The 15,417-nt window shown below is 52.8% G+C and overlaps 5 protein-coding genes across 5 annotated transcripts; 3 read left to right on the top strand and 2 right to left on the bottom strand.

The window, feature by feature from the left end:
* Positions 1-595: 595 nt before the first annotated feature.
* G6M90_00g049970 (uncharacterized protein) lies at positions 596-3,363 on the bottom strand (the record flags this gene model as incomplete). The annotated part of the gene is made up of 3 exons (XM_066130478.1): positions 596-1,419; positions 1,536-2,498; positions 2,568-3,363. 3 exons carry the CDS (start codon positions 3,361-3,363, stop codon positions 596-598), a joined length of 2,583 nt encoding a protein of 860 aa, XP_065986620.1.
* Positions 3,364-4,438: 1,075 nt separating this feature from the next.
* On the top strand, positions 4,439-5,609 carry argB (Ornithine carbamoyltransferase; the record flags this gene model as incomplete). Its single annotated transcript, XM_014689617.1, has 3 exons — positions 4,439-4,768; positions 4,823-5,510; positions 5,563-5,609. 3 exons carry the CDS (start codon positions 4,439-4,441, stop codon positions 5,607-5,609), a joined length of 1,065 nt encoding a protein of 354 aa, XP_014545103.1.
* A 204-nt stretch (positions 5,610-5,813) lies between these two features.
* ILV6 (Acetolactate synthase small subunit) lies at positions 5,814-6,829 on the bottom strand (the record flags this gene model as incomplete). The annotated part of the gene is made up of 2 exons (XM_014689616.1): positions 5,814-5,994; positions 6,057-6,829. 2 exons carry the CDS (start codon positions 6,827-6,829, stop codon positions 5,814-5,816), a joined length of 954 nt encoding a protein of 317 aa, XP_014545102.1.
* A 1,222-nt stretch (positions 6,830-8,051) lies between these two features.
* G6M90_00g049940 (uncharacterized protein) lies at positions 8,052-10,155 on the top strand (the record flags this gene model as incomplete). Its single annotated transcript, XM_014689615.1, has 9 exons — positions 8,052-8,250; positions 8,343-8,572; positions 8,754-8,775; positions 8,835-8,887; positions 8,948-9,130; positions 9,197-9,405; positions 9,466-9,816; positions 9,868-10,075; positions 10,132-10,155. The coding sequence occupies 9 exons, from the start codon at positions 8,052-8,054 to the stop codon at positions 10,153-10,155; spliced, it is 1,479 nt and encodes a 492-aa protein (XP_014545101.1).
* Positions 10,156-10,736: 581 nt separating this feature from the next.
* On the top strand, positions 10,737-11,776 carry trappc13 (Trafficking protein particle complex subunit 13; the record flags this gene model as incomplete). The annotated part of the gene is made up of 2 exons (XM_014689614.1): positions 10,737-10,807; positions 10,873-11,776. 2 exons carry the CDS (start codon positions 10,737-10,739, stop codon positions 11,774-11,776), a joined length of 975 nt encoding a protein of 324 aa, XP_014545100.1.
* Between the last annotated feature and the right edge of the window lie 3,641 nt (positions 11,777-15,417).

Genomic DNA, 15,417 nt, shown 5'->3' with positions numbered 1-15,417 from the left:
TCTTTTTTTTAATGCAAATCCTACGGGAATCCAGGGGAGAGAGAAATAGAATACCAAAAGGTGCTGATACCCTTACCTTTTTTTTTCTTTCCTCAATTTGCGCTTGCGTTCGTGCTGACACGTGCTGATTAGAACGATGAGGTATGTATCTTGGTGTTGTGATGCATTTGCCACAATGTGCCTGTTGCTCGTAGAGTGTAGAGTGCTTGTGACTTTGTAGCTTGAGACATGTCGGCAGGTTACTCTCGACCCGTCCCTGGCTAAGACGGGGCTTGCCTGCAACTTTGTAGCTCTTATTATTGCTTGTCGATTGAGCGGGCTGTTGAGGGGAGTCCCAAGCTGCGATGACTTCATCAAGGGCTGCATTTCCCTTGCGCTCCTCATCTAGTTGCAAACCTGCGAGACATTCAAAAGAGGACAGTTTATGGTACCATTATTGTAGCACTAAGTGTATTTGAATTCGCATACGCCTGCATGTAGAGCAAACCCTCCGTGTATCCTGTATAATAAAAAAAAAACCGTTAGACCGCCATTCTTAAAACCAAAAGGTTGCCATGTACCTAATCCCAACCCAACCCCAACGCCCACAAGTCATTCACAAAGAAACCCTCGCACCAATTGCCTTGCCTACATAATGAACCGTCTCGAACCAATATCCCACCCTGACCGTAACGTCCGCCACCGCATCCAACTTCAACTTCCCACCTAGGGCTTTCTTAAGCTTATCAAGGCCCATATGGTCCGCCGACCATTCAACTGGTAATCGTGGAGTTTGCGAGACACCCGGCGAAACGTCGAATGGCTCGTCGCGTATAATTTGGCCAATCGGCTCAGTGTGATTGTAAAAAGCTGTAGCGTTGATGTACTCTATAGAAACTGTGTCGTAGCGCAGTGGTGAGGCAAGCATAAATGTTGCAGTGGATGAAAGAATGTGAAACGTGGCGTCCCGAATAAAGCCTTGGCCTTCCGTGTCCTCATCACCCGGCAGTTCTAGCCGGGGTGTTGATAACGTCAAGTTGATCTTGGACAGTGCTTCGCCGATGATTGGCACCGTCGGAATTGTGCCGTTATGTGTCCGCAGCGTAATCGTTGTATTCTCTCCCGACAGGTACTCCGATAGCAGACGACGAGCTGCTTTGTGGGCTTTCTTTCCGCCAAACGAGGGAGGATCCCATGTTGCCTCCACTATAATGTTTGTATTCACACCAGATTTAAAATGCAAGTTCTTCGTAATAGCTTCGCCGATCAACAAATTGTCTTCAAGAATATGAATGCTGACATATGGTATTGATGCTGTATATGGTGTAGGGTTCGTAACAGTGACTGATGCTTGTATATGCACGCCTGTACTAGAAGTATTGAGGATATGCACCTCCCCGACCTGCGGGTTCAAGGCCGCGAGCGTGTCCCCAGGCACGTCTGCAGCGCGTTAGCCAGGGGACAGTCGAGCGCTTTTCATGTGCTTGACATAAAACTGGACGCAAGGAAACATGGTGCTCTCGCCTGGATCGCAATCTACCATGTGGATGACGGACGTTTTACAGGAACTTTGCCCGCTGCGGGCACCCTTCTTATGACAAGGTTGCCAAGGACTGTCGACACCTTGACATCCACGGTGGAATTAACGTCGAGGATGATATCTTCGTCGCCAAATAGAAGTTCTTGTATAATGTTTGAGAATGTGTCGCTGTCGGTAATGTCGATGGGAGTGTCGACGATTCTCGAGACGACCTTGAGTAAATCCTCTCCGTCGCCAGGGTTTCGAATCATGTTGGAAGTGGCTTTCTGCCATTCATCAACGTGCAGCTCTCCAAACTTTGTGCCCTTGTACAGGAGGTCGCCGTTGGCACGAAGGCTGGTCACTTCAATGTTAATGTCCAGGTCAGCAGGTATGGCAGCAAGGATCACCACCGTGCCAGATACCCGTGGTTTGCTGTCCGCGTCGCTTGGGTCGGCAAATGGACTGGGCAATTTAAAGTCGACGTCGTCAAGTGAAAAGTTGCGTAGGAAGTTATCCAATGAGCGTCCCGGGAATTGCACGGGAACAGTGATGCTTTCAATGAACTCGCCAATCCATCCCGGGAGGTCACCACCCTCAGGTGCTTTTCCGCGGACAAACACCTCTGCATCCTCTCCATGCAGATAACGCTTCATGAAGTTGTCCAGTGGTGAAAACTCACTTGGGGTGCATGCCTTGGTGAGAGACTCTGGGAGCTCCCGGATAATGCCCTCTGCTTCCACAGTAACATTCGACTTGGCGTGCACATCAATGGCACTGGTCGCGGCGGTTGCAATCTTGATGTTGGGCTGAGACAAGTTGCAGTTTGGGACAAGGACTTCGAATCCAAGGGATGGGATGGTTAAATCGATCGGAAATTCGTTGTAGGCTGTCATGGATACGTTTGCGCCAACTCCCATCTGGCCATTGTCACCAGTGGGAACGTCATGGAAAAGGAGACTCTGCATGGTATACTCGGGCATGGACGGAAGCTCATTGGCTGCGAAAGCGTTAGCCCAGAATGCATGGAATCAGTAGTATATTGGGCATTATTTAATGGTCTTTTGACCAAAATACAGGGAAGCAAAGGCGCGGTAGAGAGATTGACCTTCAAATACCATAGATTCTGAAACGTCATGGGTTCCCAGAGGGAAGATGCCCGATTTCAAGCTGAGTGCAGTGGCTCCCGTAACCTGCAGTGTCTCGAGGTTTCCCTTGAGCCACTCGTTGACCACCTTTCGCATCGTGTCCGTGTCGCCGGGGGCAATTTCGGTGACAAAATCCAAGTTTGTGACTTGGCCATCTACAAGGTTGAGTGTGATGGGCGGCAGGTCGGCAGTACCGACAAGGGCATTGCCGTAGTGAGGCAAATGCACGCGCAGTTTGGTCGAGGCAGTACCAAGCTGTCTCATAATTCCTGTGGCAAGTCTCCCAACACGACGCGCATTCTCATCTTTGACTCTTGACCCGTCAAGTTGGAACGTGCCCTTTACACGAGCACGAACCCCATTCGCCGTCAACGATTCAATTGACAGGTCTGTTGGCTCCAACACGACTGCACTCTCAACGTACTGCTGGACGGCCGGCGGCACTACAAAGCCGAGGACCATAACCACTATAACTAACGAGGCCAAGATGACCATGGCAATAAGAGACGGCCATCTTCGTTTCCGATGCGGCGCCTCGCCTTTATGTGGAGAATCTGGTGAGATGTCATGGTGGTGTTCGTGGTCGCCATCTGTAGCAGAGTCTCTTCGATTTCCTAAGAGAGGCGACGACTCATTTCTTGCATCTGCTTCAGTCTCATTTTCCTGCTCATTCGTCGTCGCGAGCAGCGGGGATCTTTCGTCGGCGTAAGCGGCCATGATGACGTTGCTCAAGTTTCTCAGGTTTGGAGGGGCATCGCCAGCAACAAGTGCCGGGGGTGGATCGGGTAGGAGGGGCTGGAGGGAGGAGAAAATATTAATAGGAACTCGGAATTAGGGTGTTTGATGTTTGAGAAGCCAGAAAGGAAGGCTGATAGGATAAGAGAATTGAGGAGAGGATGATGATGATGGTGTAGATGGTGTAGATGGGAGGATTACTTGATGAGAACAACGCGAAGGACGTCAGTCAAAGGTCATGCCCGGCATCGGGTTGGTAAGGTTTGGTCTGGGTCCAGATGTCACAAACCTTGGGGGGTCGCAACAAGCAAGGAACCAGGGCTGACCCATACGGATGACGAGGAAATATTTTTAATTGGCTATGCACGGAGTCAGGCACCACGCATTAGGACTAGCCCGCTTTTTGCCCGTCGCAATGAGGGGCCGGTTAAGTGCGGTGCCTTGTCGTGCATGCCGTATTGGTGCACATGTGTACATGTACCCCAGGCTAAAGCCAAGTCCACTAGCCATACCCTAGAGCAGCTTCGTTCCCAACCAGACAGAGGTTGTGTCAAGTGTAATTTTTCTTGATGTTCTTTGTGAAGCTACAAGCTTAGTGATGAAGATATAACACATTCTGTATCAATACGGGAGAGAAATACTGACACCAATTTTCAATGGCGTTTTTGCTTCGCCCAGTGCTGGACGCCTTGAATTTTCCAGCTGGATACGAGCATGTGGCTTCTTTCATTTCGGCAGCTCGGTATTACTCCAGTCCCCTTCCAGTAATATTCAGAGCGAAAGAAGCAACGTCAAAAAGTGGAGCACAGTCCCGGCACTGTACCACTGCTCCGCCAACGGCGAACACCAATGGGACAATGACTCCATCCAGTCATTGATACCCATCCAGTCATTGATACCCATCCAGCTCATAAAATCCGAAGACGTCGTGATGCATAAGTATTAAGTGAGATAGCAATTGCATCGCTTGCAGCACCATCCTGGCCTGTCGCTCCCCCTCACTCTTCCACACTCACTCACACGCCCATTCCCATCCAACTCAAAGACACATTTCGCCATGAAACCATCAACATTACGCACAGCTCGTCTCGCCCTCAACGGCCTGCAAAAACGGGCATATTCTCAATCCTCAGGACCCAGGCATCTCATGTCAATCGCCGATCTGACACCCGCTGAATTCTCATCCATAGTTCGCAATGCTGCTGTGCGCAAGCAGGCCGTCAAGGCCGGTCAAACGCCGCCCTCGCTGAGCACTTCGTTGTCGGGCCAGACTATTGCCATGATGTTTAGCAAGAGGAGTACGAGGACGCGTGTGTCTACCGAGGCGGCGGTGACGATGCTTGGTGGACATCCCATGTTCTTGGGCAAGGATGATATTCAGCTCGGTGTATGCTTGAACCCCAAACTCCCACACTTGCCATGGTTGCTGACCGCGTGTTAGGTTAATGAGAGCCTGTACGACACTTCAGTCGTCATCTCGTCAATGACGTCCTGCATGGTCGCCCGTGTTGGGCCTCACTCCGACGTTGCCAATCTCGCTAAGCACTCCAGCGTGCCCGTCATCAACGCCCTGTCCGAGGATTTCCACCCCCTCCAGACCATTGCCGACTTTCTCACGATCCACGAGGCCTTTCCTTCTTCAAAACCCTCTGGGCCTGGCCTGGGTCTCAATGGCTTGAAGGTCGCCTGGGTGGGAGACTCTAACAATGTTCTGTTTGATCTGGCTATTGGCTGCGTCAAGATGGGCGTTGATATCGCAGTTGCATCCCCTGCTGGCTATGGAATTCCCGATAAGATGAGGCAGCTCATCATCTCTTCGGCCGAAGGGGTCAGCTCACCTGGCAAACTCTCGGAGACTATGGTCCCCGAGGAAGCCATCAAGGGTGCGGATGTGTTGGTCACGGATACGTGGATCTCCATGGGCCAAGAGAGTGAGCAGCAGAAGAGACTAAATTCGTTTGCAGGATATCAAATCACGAATGACTTGGCCAAGAGGGGCGGCGCTAAAGAGGGCTGGAAGTTTATGCACTGCTTGCCTCGACATCCCGAGGAGGTTGCAGATGAAGTCTTCTACAGTCCTAGGTCTCTCGTCTTTCCCGAGGCAGAGAATCGGTTGTGGGCTGCTGTTGGTACGTGATTCGAGTTCATGTTCATTGGAGAAGAGAACTAACAGGTGAATAGCTGCGCTCGAGGGCTTCGTTGTCAACAAGGGCAGCCTGTTACAGTGAGGGAAGGAACTAGTAATTGAGCTACCGGTATTTGATTTAACTCTTCAACAATGGATTTGGGCGCACAAAAGCCAAGTAGCGTAGGCAGCCGTTGAATTTAAATAAACCAACAATATAAACAACTATACACAAGGCTCCCATTCCTTCAGACGCCGAGTGGTCAACGACCCCCCCATAGGATGCTTGACCTTGAAGAAAAAAAATTTAACCAGGGGGGAGCTGGCTGGCGTCAACTACCTCCTCGGCTTCCTTGACTAGAGGTTCCTCAGCAGGGCCACGGAGAGGAGAACGAGGCAGAGCCATCAGACCGGTACGGGCCGACTCGAGGATACCAAAGGGAGCAATGAGCTTGAGAAAAGAGTCGATTCGAGTGGGCTTAGCGGAGCTGTAATTACCACGTTAGTGTCCAGTTGCGAATGCATCACGCCACGGTTCATGTGAACTTACAGCTCGACAATGCAGCTAATGGTGCTGATGTCCAAAACCTTGCCACCAAACTGATGAGTAAAATAGGTGATAGTCTTCAAGTGCTCATGCTTGTGACGCAAAGCCTCACTGGCTGCCAGCTTGCTAGGGTGGAAGTCGGCTGACGTCTCTTCCAAAGACTGAGCTTGTTCAGCACCTTCGGGAGTATGTTCGCGGTCGTATTCGCCGGCCGTTATCTCACGATGGTGAGAGAGCAGTTCTTCAAAGTACTCGGGGCCCAGGATGTTGATCTTGGCCAAGAGCAGCTCACGCTGAACAAGAGCAGCATTGCTGTAATCAAGCACGGCCCAGACGGGGACAAGATCCTCCAGCTGTCGACGAGCTTGCTCGACAACGCCGTCTTGGCCAGTCAGGACAATGGTCATCCGAGACAGGTCCTCCACCTCGGTGTTGCACACGACTAGCGAGTCGATATTGAACCCACGAGCTGCCAGAATACCAGAAAGACGAGAGAGGACACCAGGCTCGTTCTGGACCAGGCAATTGAGGATATGGCGCTTCGGCGGGGCCATGGACGGCGTGGGCGTTTCGTAGAGGATGTTGGAAACGGCGGCTTGGGCGGACCATGCTGGCGGGGCGTTGGTCACGGGCAAGGGGGCAGAGCGATTTCGAAGAGCCTTGTAGGCAATGGCAGAGGTTGAGCTGCTGTGGGAGGAGTTGTATCGCACGAAGCTGAGGGTTGAGGATTTGGTCGCCCAGCGCAGGGGAGCGGCGCACGACCGGAGGGAGGCCATCTTGGTTGCTTTTCAGACAGGGGATGGCCAATGGCTTTCCCTTTTGTGAAAATACAAGATGTTTCTCTCAGGAATCGTTTGCACGTCGGAGGGGACGGCAGGATACGATGCAGGAGAAGATTGCAGTCGTGAGTCAAAAGCTATCACGGTCCTCCGAAAGACCGGAGGTGAAGGACTGGGGTATGGGGGAAGCTGATTGGCGGAGATACAGTGCGAAAATGGCTGGCACACCTCCACAACCCGGGGAACATGCATTCGGTGGAATTTATTACAAAGTACATACTCATGGCAGAATATTTGCTTTTTGAGAAGAATACACAAATAGTATACTGGAGTACATACCTGGCAGTACATCTCACAGTAGCCAGACATCTGGGCTGCAAATGCGCCTGGAATCGACAGGTAGGTCGGCTGCTACATGACTTCAAGAGCTGACTCGGCCTGGAGATGGGATTGAGCCTCAGACCGATTGGTTTCTAACTGAGATGGACAACTGCTGTGTTTTAAACAAAAACCCGTACAGCTGATGGGGCAAGCCGCGAATCAATTCATCCCAATCGTGTTTCTCAACATCCAAGGCTGGAACATGAGTTACATGACGCCAAACCGTTCCGAGCCAAGACTTGTTCTAATTCTAACACGACACCACGGCTGCGGCTCTAATGTTCCCCAGGATTCTGAAATTGAGTGTAGAGGTGTGTTTTTGAATGTAGTATTCGTTGAACATGGATTAATCGGAATATGAACCAATGATTTGGCCAAATGTCGTACTGAGCACTTGCACACTCTTAACTCTCCCTGAACATGCACTGCGCCACCTGCACAGTCTGCACAGCCCTTGCACCAAATTGTGCCGTCTGGTAACAGGTGTCCGCCCTACCGCCTTAGGTAAGTACCACGTTCAGGCGCTGCCGCCGCCAATCGTGTCTCGTTAATGTTGGTCCCATGTACAATTTTCTGCCGTGCCGAGAGCAGCGCCTCAACCTCAGCATCGCGACCAACCTGCAAGTTGGTTTGCGCCCGACTTGTGCATGCACCTGACATTGCTACAGTCGAGCGACGACCACGCGAGTATCTTATTTTGCATCAAGGGCCAATCGACGCCTTCCGAAGTGTTGTCCTGATTCGCATACATACGTCCGCGCTCTGTCTGTGAAAAGACGGCCCATTTCCCAATCAACTTTGAGCGCCTCGTTCGAGTCGCCCATCCTTAGCTTCCACCATGGAGGATTCCGAACGGCGAACAGCCAAGAGGTCCCGGTTTGACCAAACAGAACCTGAGCCAAAGAGGGCCTCGAGATTCGACCGCCGCTCGCGCTCTCCACCAAGCCGTCGACCCGAAGGCAGAGATCGCAGCCCCCTCGGTCACGATAGTTCGTCGGACGCAAAAGGGTCACCAGTTGATGCAGCAGCGGCAGCCGGTATGTTATAACCCCCTTGCATTTCAAGGTTGAATATCGCGAATAGCTCACAGCCTTCCTGGAACCAACCCGGGTGCTAATGACCTTTGCAGCTGCCGCCGCCGCTCGAATCAATGCCTCGCTCCAAGCTCGAAAGGGCATTCAACATGTCGATGTACCGCCAATCCAGTCCGCCGATGCTAACGATGGGCAGTCGGGACAAGCAAAGCCGCATTCTGTTAGCAAGGAAATGTACACCGCTGATGGCGACTACATTCAAGACATCGAGGTCAATGACCTGCGAAATCGCTACTTAGTCACCAAGAGTTCTACACAGAAAAAGGTAAATATTTACTTGCTTTTTTTCACATATCTTTTCTTCTTCTTCAGATTTACCAACTGCTGGCGAACTCCCGTTCACCTGGGACGCCGATTTGCATTAGGGATATCCTGCTTACACCTGGCATGGTAGCTCGCCAGTAACCCCCTCGTCTTTTCTCCTACTGACTCCCGCTTGATTATAGATTGGTGAAGAAACCGGAGCTGGTACGAATCGCCTCTCACTTAAACTTGCTTTTCGTTGGACATAGGTTGACCTTTACAAGATATTACTACTCGGGGCAATTACTACCCTAATAAGGCCATGTCCACCGCTGCTGTAAGTTTTTGTAATGTCAAATGGTGTCGTGGGAGCGCGACCGCCAACATGTGTATTTAGAACCCACCGCTCTACCTTCACATTACCAGCACTACCAAATCAGGCCTCGAGGCCGCTGTTGCCAAGATCAACGAACTCATCAAGCAAGAACTGCCGCAACTGGTTGATGAACGACGATTCCGCCGACGAGACCAGGAGCAGCCGGAACCTGAGCGTGAACGGGAGCGTGAGCATGGAGGACGAGTAAGCATCGTGCCAGCAATCCCACCGCAGTCGTGGTTTGCTTCTTGGCCACTAACACTTGTATAGCGGAAATGGCCCGAAGAGAGGATCCCCATTGATCTCGAGCCGATTCCAGGGTTCAACTTGAGGGCGCAAATCGTTGGCCACGGCGGGTCATATGTGAAGCACATCCAGCAGGAAACGGGGTGCCGTGTACAGATCAAAGGCCGTGGATCTGGCTATCTCGAGGGTGCTACCAATCGAGAGAGTGACGAAGACATGTACTTGCACGTTGCGTATGTACAGGCTACTTTCTTATCAAGTGATGCATGCATGTTGTTGCTAACCAGCCACAGTGGCCCCGATGCCGGCATGGTTGAAAAAGCCAAGGAACTTTGCGAAGACCTGGTTGCCAATGTCAAGGAGCAATATGACGAGTTCAAGTCCCGACCGCCCCGTTACAATGACCGAGGTGGCCAACATGGAGGGGACCGGTACCGAGGAGGAAACGACCGTCATCACGACCGAGGCAACCAATCGTATGGGGGATATGGCCAGGACCGATATGGCCAGGACCAGAATGCCTCGACCAACAGTCCAGCTCACGGTGCTAACAGCCCGGCAACAAATGCAGCCGACTATGCCGCTCAATACGCTCAGTACTACGGCGGTGCCGATCCATATGCTGCATATGGCGGCTACGCCAAGTAAGTTCCCACGTCCCAAGAAATCGGGAATTGACAAATTGACCATGATAGCTATGTTGCCCTGTATCAACAATACTACGGAGCTCAAGCAACCCAAGCCCAAGCAGCCGGTGCTCCAGGTCAAGCCGTGGCCTCAACATCGGCATCACCACCTCCTCCGCCGCCGAGCGAAGCAGCTCCTCCTCCTCCACCGCCACCCAGTGCCGCCCCTCCTCCTCCGCCGCCATCAGGATCGCCACCAGGTGGCAGCTACAGCGCTGTAAGTCGTGCCCATGTTGATTACAAAAGGCATTAACGCCCGTTGACGATTCCTAGGTCCCCCCTCCACCAGGACTATGAAAATATTCCAACGATGTAGTGTATGGATAAACTTGTTGCTGCTAGGGAAAAACACTCGTATTTTTTTTTTGGGAGGGTTGCGAACCCGTTCAGAATTGCTGATATGCCTACTAGTAGTTCTTTTTGACTGTGGCGTCGCGCTGGACAATTTGGGGCTTTTGAGAAGACGAAGACGTAGTGAATTGACAAATGTGAGTGCAACGTGCTGGACTACATATTGACCGCCGTGTGGACAGATGTAGACGATGTAGGCACGTACGTACAGGTGCGCTGCACGTGCATCAATTGCAGCGCCCCCAGCGAGGCGAGGCGAGGCGAGAAACCGTAGCAGCTATTTGAATAACAAGAGATTCATATATTCGTGTATAAAAAAGATGGGACTTTGTGAAGTCATGGAACAATCGTACTGTTGTCAATTCCCCATGTCCATCATCACACGTGTTTGCCCAGCCATGCAAAAATGACGTCGCCAGCCCCCGTTCTATCGATAAGCAGCGCGTCCCACCATCAAGCTCGAGCTTCGCCAACTTGCTTCAACACCACAACGGCCAAAATCATCACAGCGGCACCAATCGGGCACAATGAGCCACCAGCGATACCCATCCCACGACCCCGTCAAGGAGCCGCACTCCGTCTCCGTCAAAGTCCTCCGGTACGGCCCCTTCTCCTGTTTCATTCATCCCCGCCGGCGCAACCGCTAAAAAAAAACGCATCTAGACTGTCACGACCGGCCCTCGTACCGCAGTATCCGAGCTCCCCGCTCCCCGCTACAAAGGAGGCCTTCCTCCCGTCTAGCCTGTCCTACAAAACGCCGTCTACGAACCCGGCACCCTTCCTGCTCAGCCCGATCCTCAACCTCCCCGTGTCCTTTGGGTCAGCGTACGTCGGCGAGACGTTTAGCTGCACGCTCTGCGCGAACAATGACCTCACGACGACATCCTCGTCCTCGTCGTCGCCATCACCGTCGCCGCCGCCGGCCAAGCATATCCGCGACGTGCGCATCGACGCCGAGATGAAGACGCCCGGCCCCGGCCCCGCGCACAGGCTGCCCCTGGCCAGCGGCGCGCCGGCGGACCTGGCCGCGGGCGAGACCCTGCAGAGGGTGGTGTCGTTTGACCTCAAGGAGGAGGGGAACCATGTGCTCGCCGTGACGGTGAGCTACTACGAGGCCAGCGAGACGAGCGGGCGCACGAGGACGTTCCGCAAGCTGTACCAGTTCATGTGCAAGGCTGGCCTGGTGGTGCGCACAAAGGTAGGGCTGCTGGGGGGCGGCAGCAGCAGCAGCAGCAGGAAGAGGTGGGTGCTGGAGGCGCAGCTGGAGAATTGCAGCCAGGACGTGATGCAGCTGGAGGAGGTGGGCATGGAGGCGGAGCGAGGCCTGCGGTGCGAGGGGTGCAACTGGGCCGAGGGGGAGAGGCCGGTCCTGCACCCGGGCGAGGTGGAACAGGTGTGTTTTGTGGTGGTGGAGGAGGACGAGGAGGACGAGGACGAGGACGGGAGCGGCGCGGATGGCGATGCGGATGGGAGGGTTGTTTTTGGTGTTTTGGGCATCGGCTGGAGGGGTGAGATGGGGAACAGGGGGTTTTTGTCGACAGGGAAGCTGGGAACGAGGGTTGGGTGATGGGGAAGGACATGGCTGGGCTGGGATTATTGGTTTCAAGAGAACAGAAAAATAGGGGGGGGAGCATTGGGTTTCAACGCAGGTTTTCGTCCATCATGGATGGAGTTTGGGTGCTCTGGAGCGATGGTGTTTTCGGCATGTGCTTGTGCCTGGCGATCCAGACCTGACGCAAGGGACGGCAAGGACAGGCTTTGTGATTGCTCCGGAGAGCATCAATTCCGGCGCGTCATCAGGTGCTTTGATTTAATGAAGCATGACGTTGAACACCTGGGAAGAGTGTTATAAAAAGAAACGCGGCCCGGCATCGAAACGGGCTCGACGGGGATGGTAACTCCTACAGGCATCTCGTGATGTCGGCATCTTCCGACACGGGCTACGGCAAATCTAGAATATGCAGAAAAACCCCGAAATGTCAAGATTCGCGGGCCTTTAATTATAGACGCCCGCCCGTCTGTGCGGTTGTTTGGTGATGCCCGTGCAAACAAGGTACAGGTGCCAAGCCTTCATCACGATACATGTCACGAGCGGAGCTGCATATGGTATGTATGCACATGCACCCTACTTAAAACACGTCGGGGAAGAAGGGTGGAAAAGAAAAGAATAGACAGGGGTAGAAGAATAGTGAGAGGCAGAGGAAAAAGAAACGCCATCCGTCATCGATTATGCGCTCTCGCTGCGCTGTACATAGCACTACTACTACCAGGAGACGGTATTTCGGCCTGAAGCCTGAACCGCAAAGAAGCAAATCTGAGCGCCGGTCAACCACAAAGTCAAAAGAGTTTGCTTTTTTTTCGTGTGTGTTCAACAGTCCCAGTCATGCCAGACATGCATCAGGCATACCTTGACCTTGTGCCCAAAAGCAACTGAAGCAAGTGAACAGAGTAGGAAGCATGAAACCTGCCTCACATTGACCGGTTTCCTGGATGGGCCTGAAGCTTCTTCTTGTGCCACCCCTTTTGGTCACAACAGTGTCTGAGTCAAGAACTGGAATTGGGATCAGGCAGGCCATGTTGGGAAATAGTTCATGATTGCAAGAGGTCTGGTTGGTTCGTGTCACATGCGTGCCTTATCAACAAGGGGCACGGAGTATGCAGGGCAACCACAAGTCCCAGGTTGTAGGTCGTACCGAGTATACACTGCAACCTTGAGATACGTACTTGATATAGTTCCAACGTGGCATGGAATCGGTCGTCAGTGCAAGCTGAAAGTCGTCCGCGCGTTTGATGGCCACGACCAGCTTGCTAACGTACGAATCGACCTAGAATTTGGGCAAGATGCCAAAACGGGTCTGTGTGAACGGTGAGTTGCAATCATGCCTCACCATCGCATGGCTCAGCTGTACTAGTTCCTGGTCGTCAATACTAGCAGTTTAGCTCGGTTCGTGTCTCTCTTTCCACCGAAGCGTGCTATGACAAGCCAAGTGACGGGGAGGGAGGGAGGGGAGGGCGGGTAGAAAAGCCTAGAAAAGGCATTGTATACCGTTTGATTCGTCCCGGCCATGTTTTTCTTTGTTTTAGCTTTTTGTCTCTTCCTCAGCTCCTGTCTTTGCCAGACGTCTCGGCTGGTAGCTGGAGACTTTCTCCAGAAAAGAGAGCGAGCTGGGACAGACACGGCCACAAAAGCACCGGGAGAGAGTGACGACGTAGTATTTTGTTGGCCCAAGGCCACACTCGATAGGGTTCATGTACTCCGTACTCCGTACACATGCAGCAAATGCATCGGACGAATAATGACACCCATCGCTAATGGCTCATATTTGTCTTCGCAAGCGAATCTGTCGCGTCAGACGAGATCGCCAGGATGTTGTGCGATGCCAATAGTACCGGAAGTTAGTACCCCGGCTCGACCCCTTGCAGGTGGCGCCCCGTCGTTGTTTGGACTTCTGGTGGAAATGCAGGCCGGAAAACCTTGCAGTAGTACTCCGTACCGGCGGTGGCATGCTCAAGGGCCAAAAGGCTCAGCGAAAGGAACATTGAACAGAAGATATGGGAACCTCAATGTCTGGTAAGCTACTTAATGGAGTATGGAGTATGGCGTATGGAGTATGGATTAGCTCGCTCCTGCTTTGTTGGGCCTGCACATGTGAGTTGAATAGCCTGTGCTTGGGTCGTATTCTCGCTGTCGGGACCACATCAACCTGCCAGCCGTTTTTGCACTTTGTTGTCATTGTACGAGAAGATGAGGACGATGAGTTGATTTCGTTCTGCATGCCCCTGATCGCTGCAGCGCATGGCCCGCCCTGGAGCTCTGTCTGAAAGAACAAGATGCCCAACGGCAGGGAGGGGTACCAGACATGTCAAAATATGATGCGGGTAGTAGCAAGACCTTTTGTTCTACGGCATGCGCCTGTTTGTCCCCGTATGCATGTGAGCGAGCCGTACAATCAAATCGCAATGTTTACTCGGTACGGGACGGGAGCAGTCGAGGGTAGCAACGGATGGTCCCAGGATCTGAACCTTCCCCAACCAACACGGCCTTGTGAGTGTGTTGAAATGAGGGTGTGACGAGCCATTGGATAGTTTCCTGTTGTTCCTCAACAAGGTATTCCGCATTGAAGCGTGATTGTGAAATTCAGGCGCCCCTGTCGATTTGATCGCTGGGCTCTTATACGGAGTACGCAGTGCATCAATCATAAGCCGGGCAAATGGAGAACAAATGTGACGGTGCCTTTCCCACAGGAGTTCTGTTTCAATAATAGTGTGCTATATGTTGCATCCCGTCATACTCCGTGCTCCGTACTCCATATTGGAGCATTCTCTCGGACACATGAGCGACGCGCGAGCGGCCAATGCATGGAAACCACCCTGGTGCAGACAGTCTCACAAGCCATGCTGCCTTGGACAAGATTATTTGCCGCCTCCCTACATGATGTTTGTGATTGTGAAACTGGTCCATGAATGCGATATCGACTGAGAGACTCGTAGAGCCGGATGTTTGTGGAGTGTTGCCGTACGGGGTGGTATACTGTGAATTTTGATTCCCCAACGTCAGTACGGAGTACGGAGTAGTAATTTGCCAATGACGTCTTGGCCAGGCCACGAGATGGGTGCATGGCACATTCTGGCTAGTATCAATGGAACCAATGATGGTCAAACACGGCCATGCGAGAGTGTACGGAGCATGTACGGAGCACGTACACGTAGTGCCAGGCTTGAGACCAAGACCATCAACCAACCTCCCTCTCCACCCGAAGGCGCCACCAACAAGGGGGCCATCTCGACAAGGGTAGCTTGGCGTCGAGTGGCGGTGTCCCATGAATTTGCCCTTCTCCTCTTCGGACGAGCGAGTCGTTGGATGGCGGCGGTAGGACCGCAAAGGCCCTAGGCAGTGCGTATGATCTATGATACCTCTGTCATAGTTAGCCCATCCCAGCGCCGCGGCCGTGTAGGCCATCTGGCGTCTAGCTCTTTGGCTTTGGGTTGCTACCGGTGGCGAGTGGATTCTGTGGCTTCAAGGTTGGTCTGCATTGAAGGGGTCCCTTCCCTCACCCTTTGCCCACTCTCTGCTTTCGGCTCTCGATGTGTAAAGGACTGCGGCAAGGTGTGTCCGTCTGCCTGGCGAATCGACCAAACAGTCCCCCATGCGCCCCTCTTGGAACCACTTTAGATCCGTGTTGCGCTCCTGGTGGGATGCGGCGGTGG

This window comes from Metarhizium brunneum, chromosome 2 (assembly GCF_013426205.1).
Source record: "Metarhizium brunneum chromosome 2, complete sequence".
In the NCBI taxonomy this organism is placed as follows: Eukaryota; Fungi; Ascomycota; class Sordariomycetes; order Hypocreales; family Clavicipitaceae; genus Metarhizium; species Metarhizium brunneum.
Note: the sequence above shows the minus strand (reverse complement) of the source record. Positions and strands in the feature narration are given on the sequence as shown.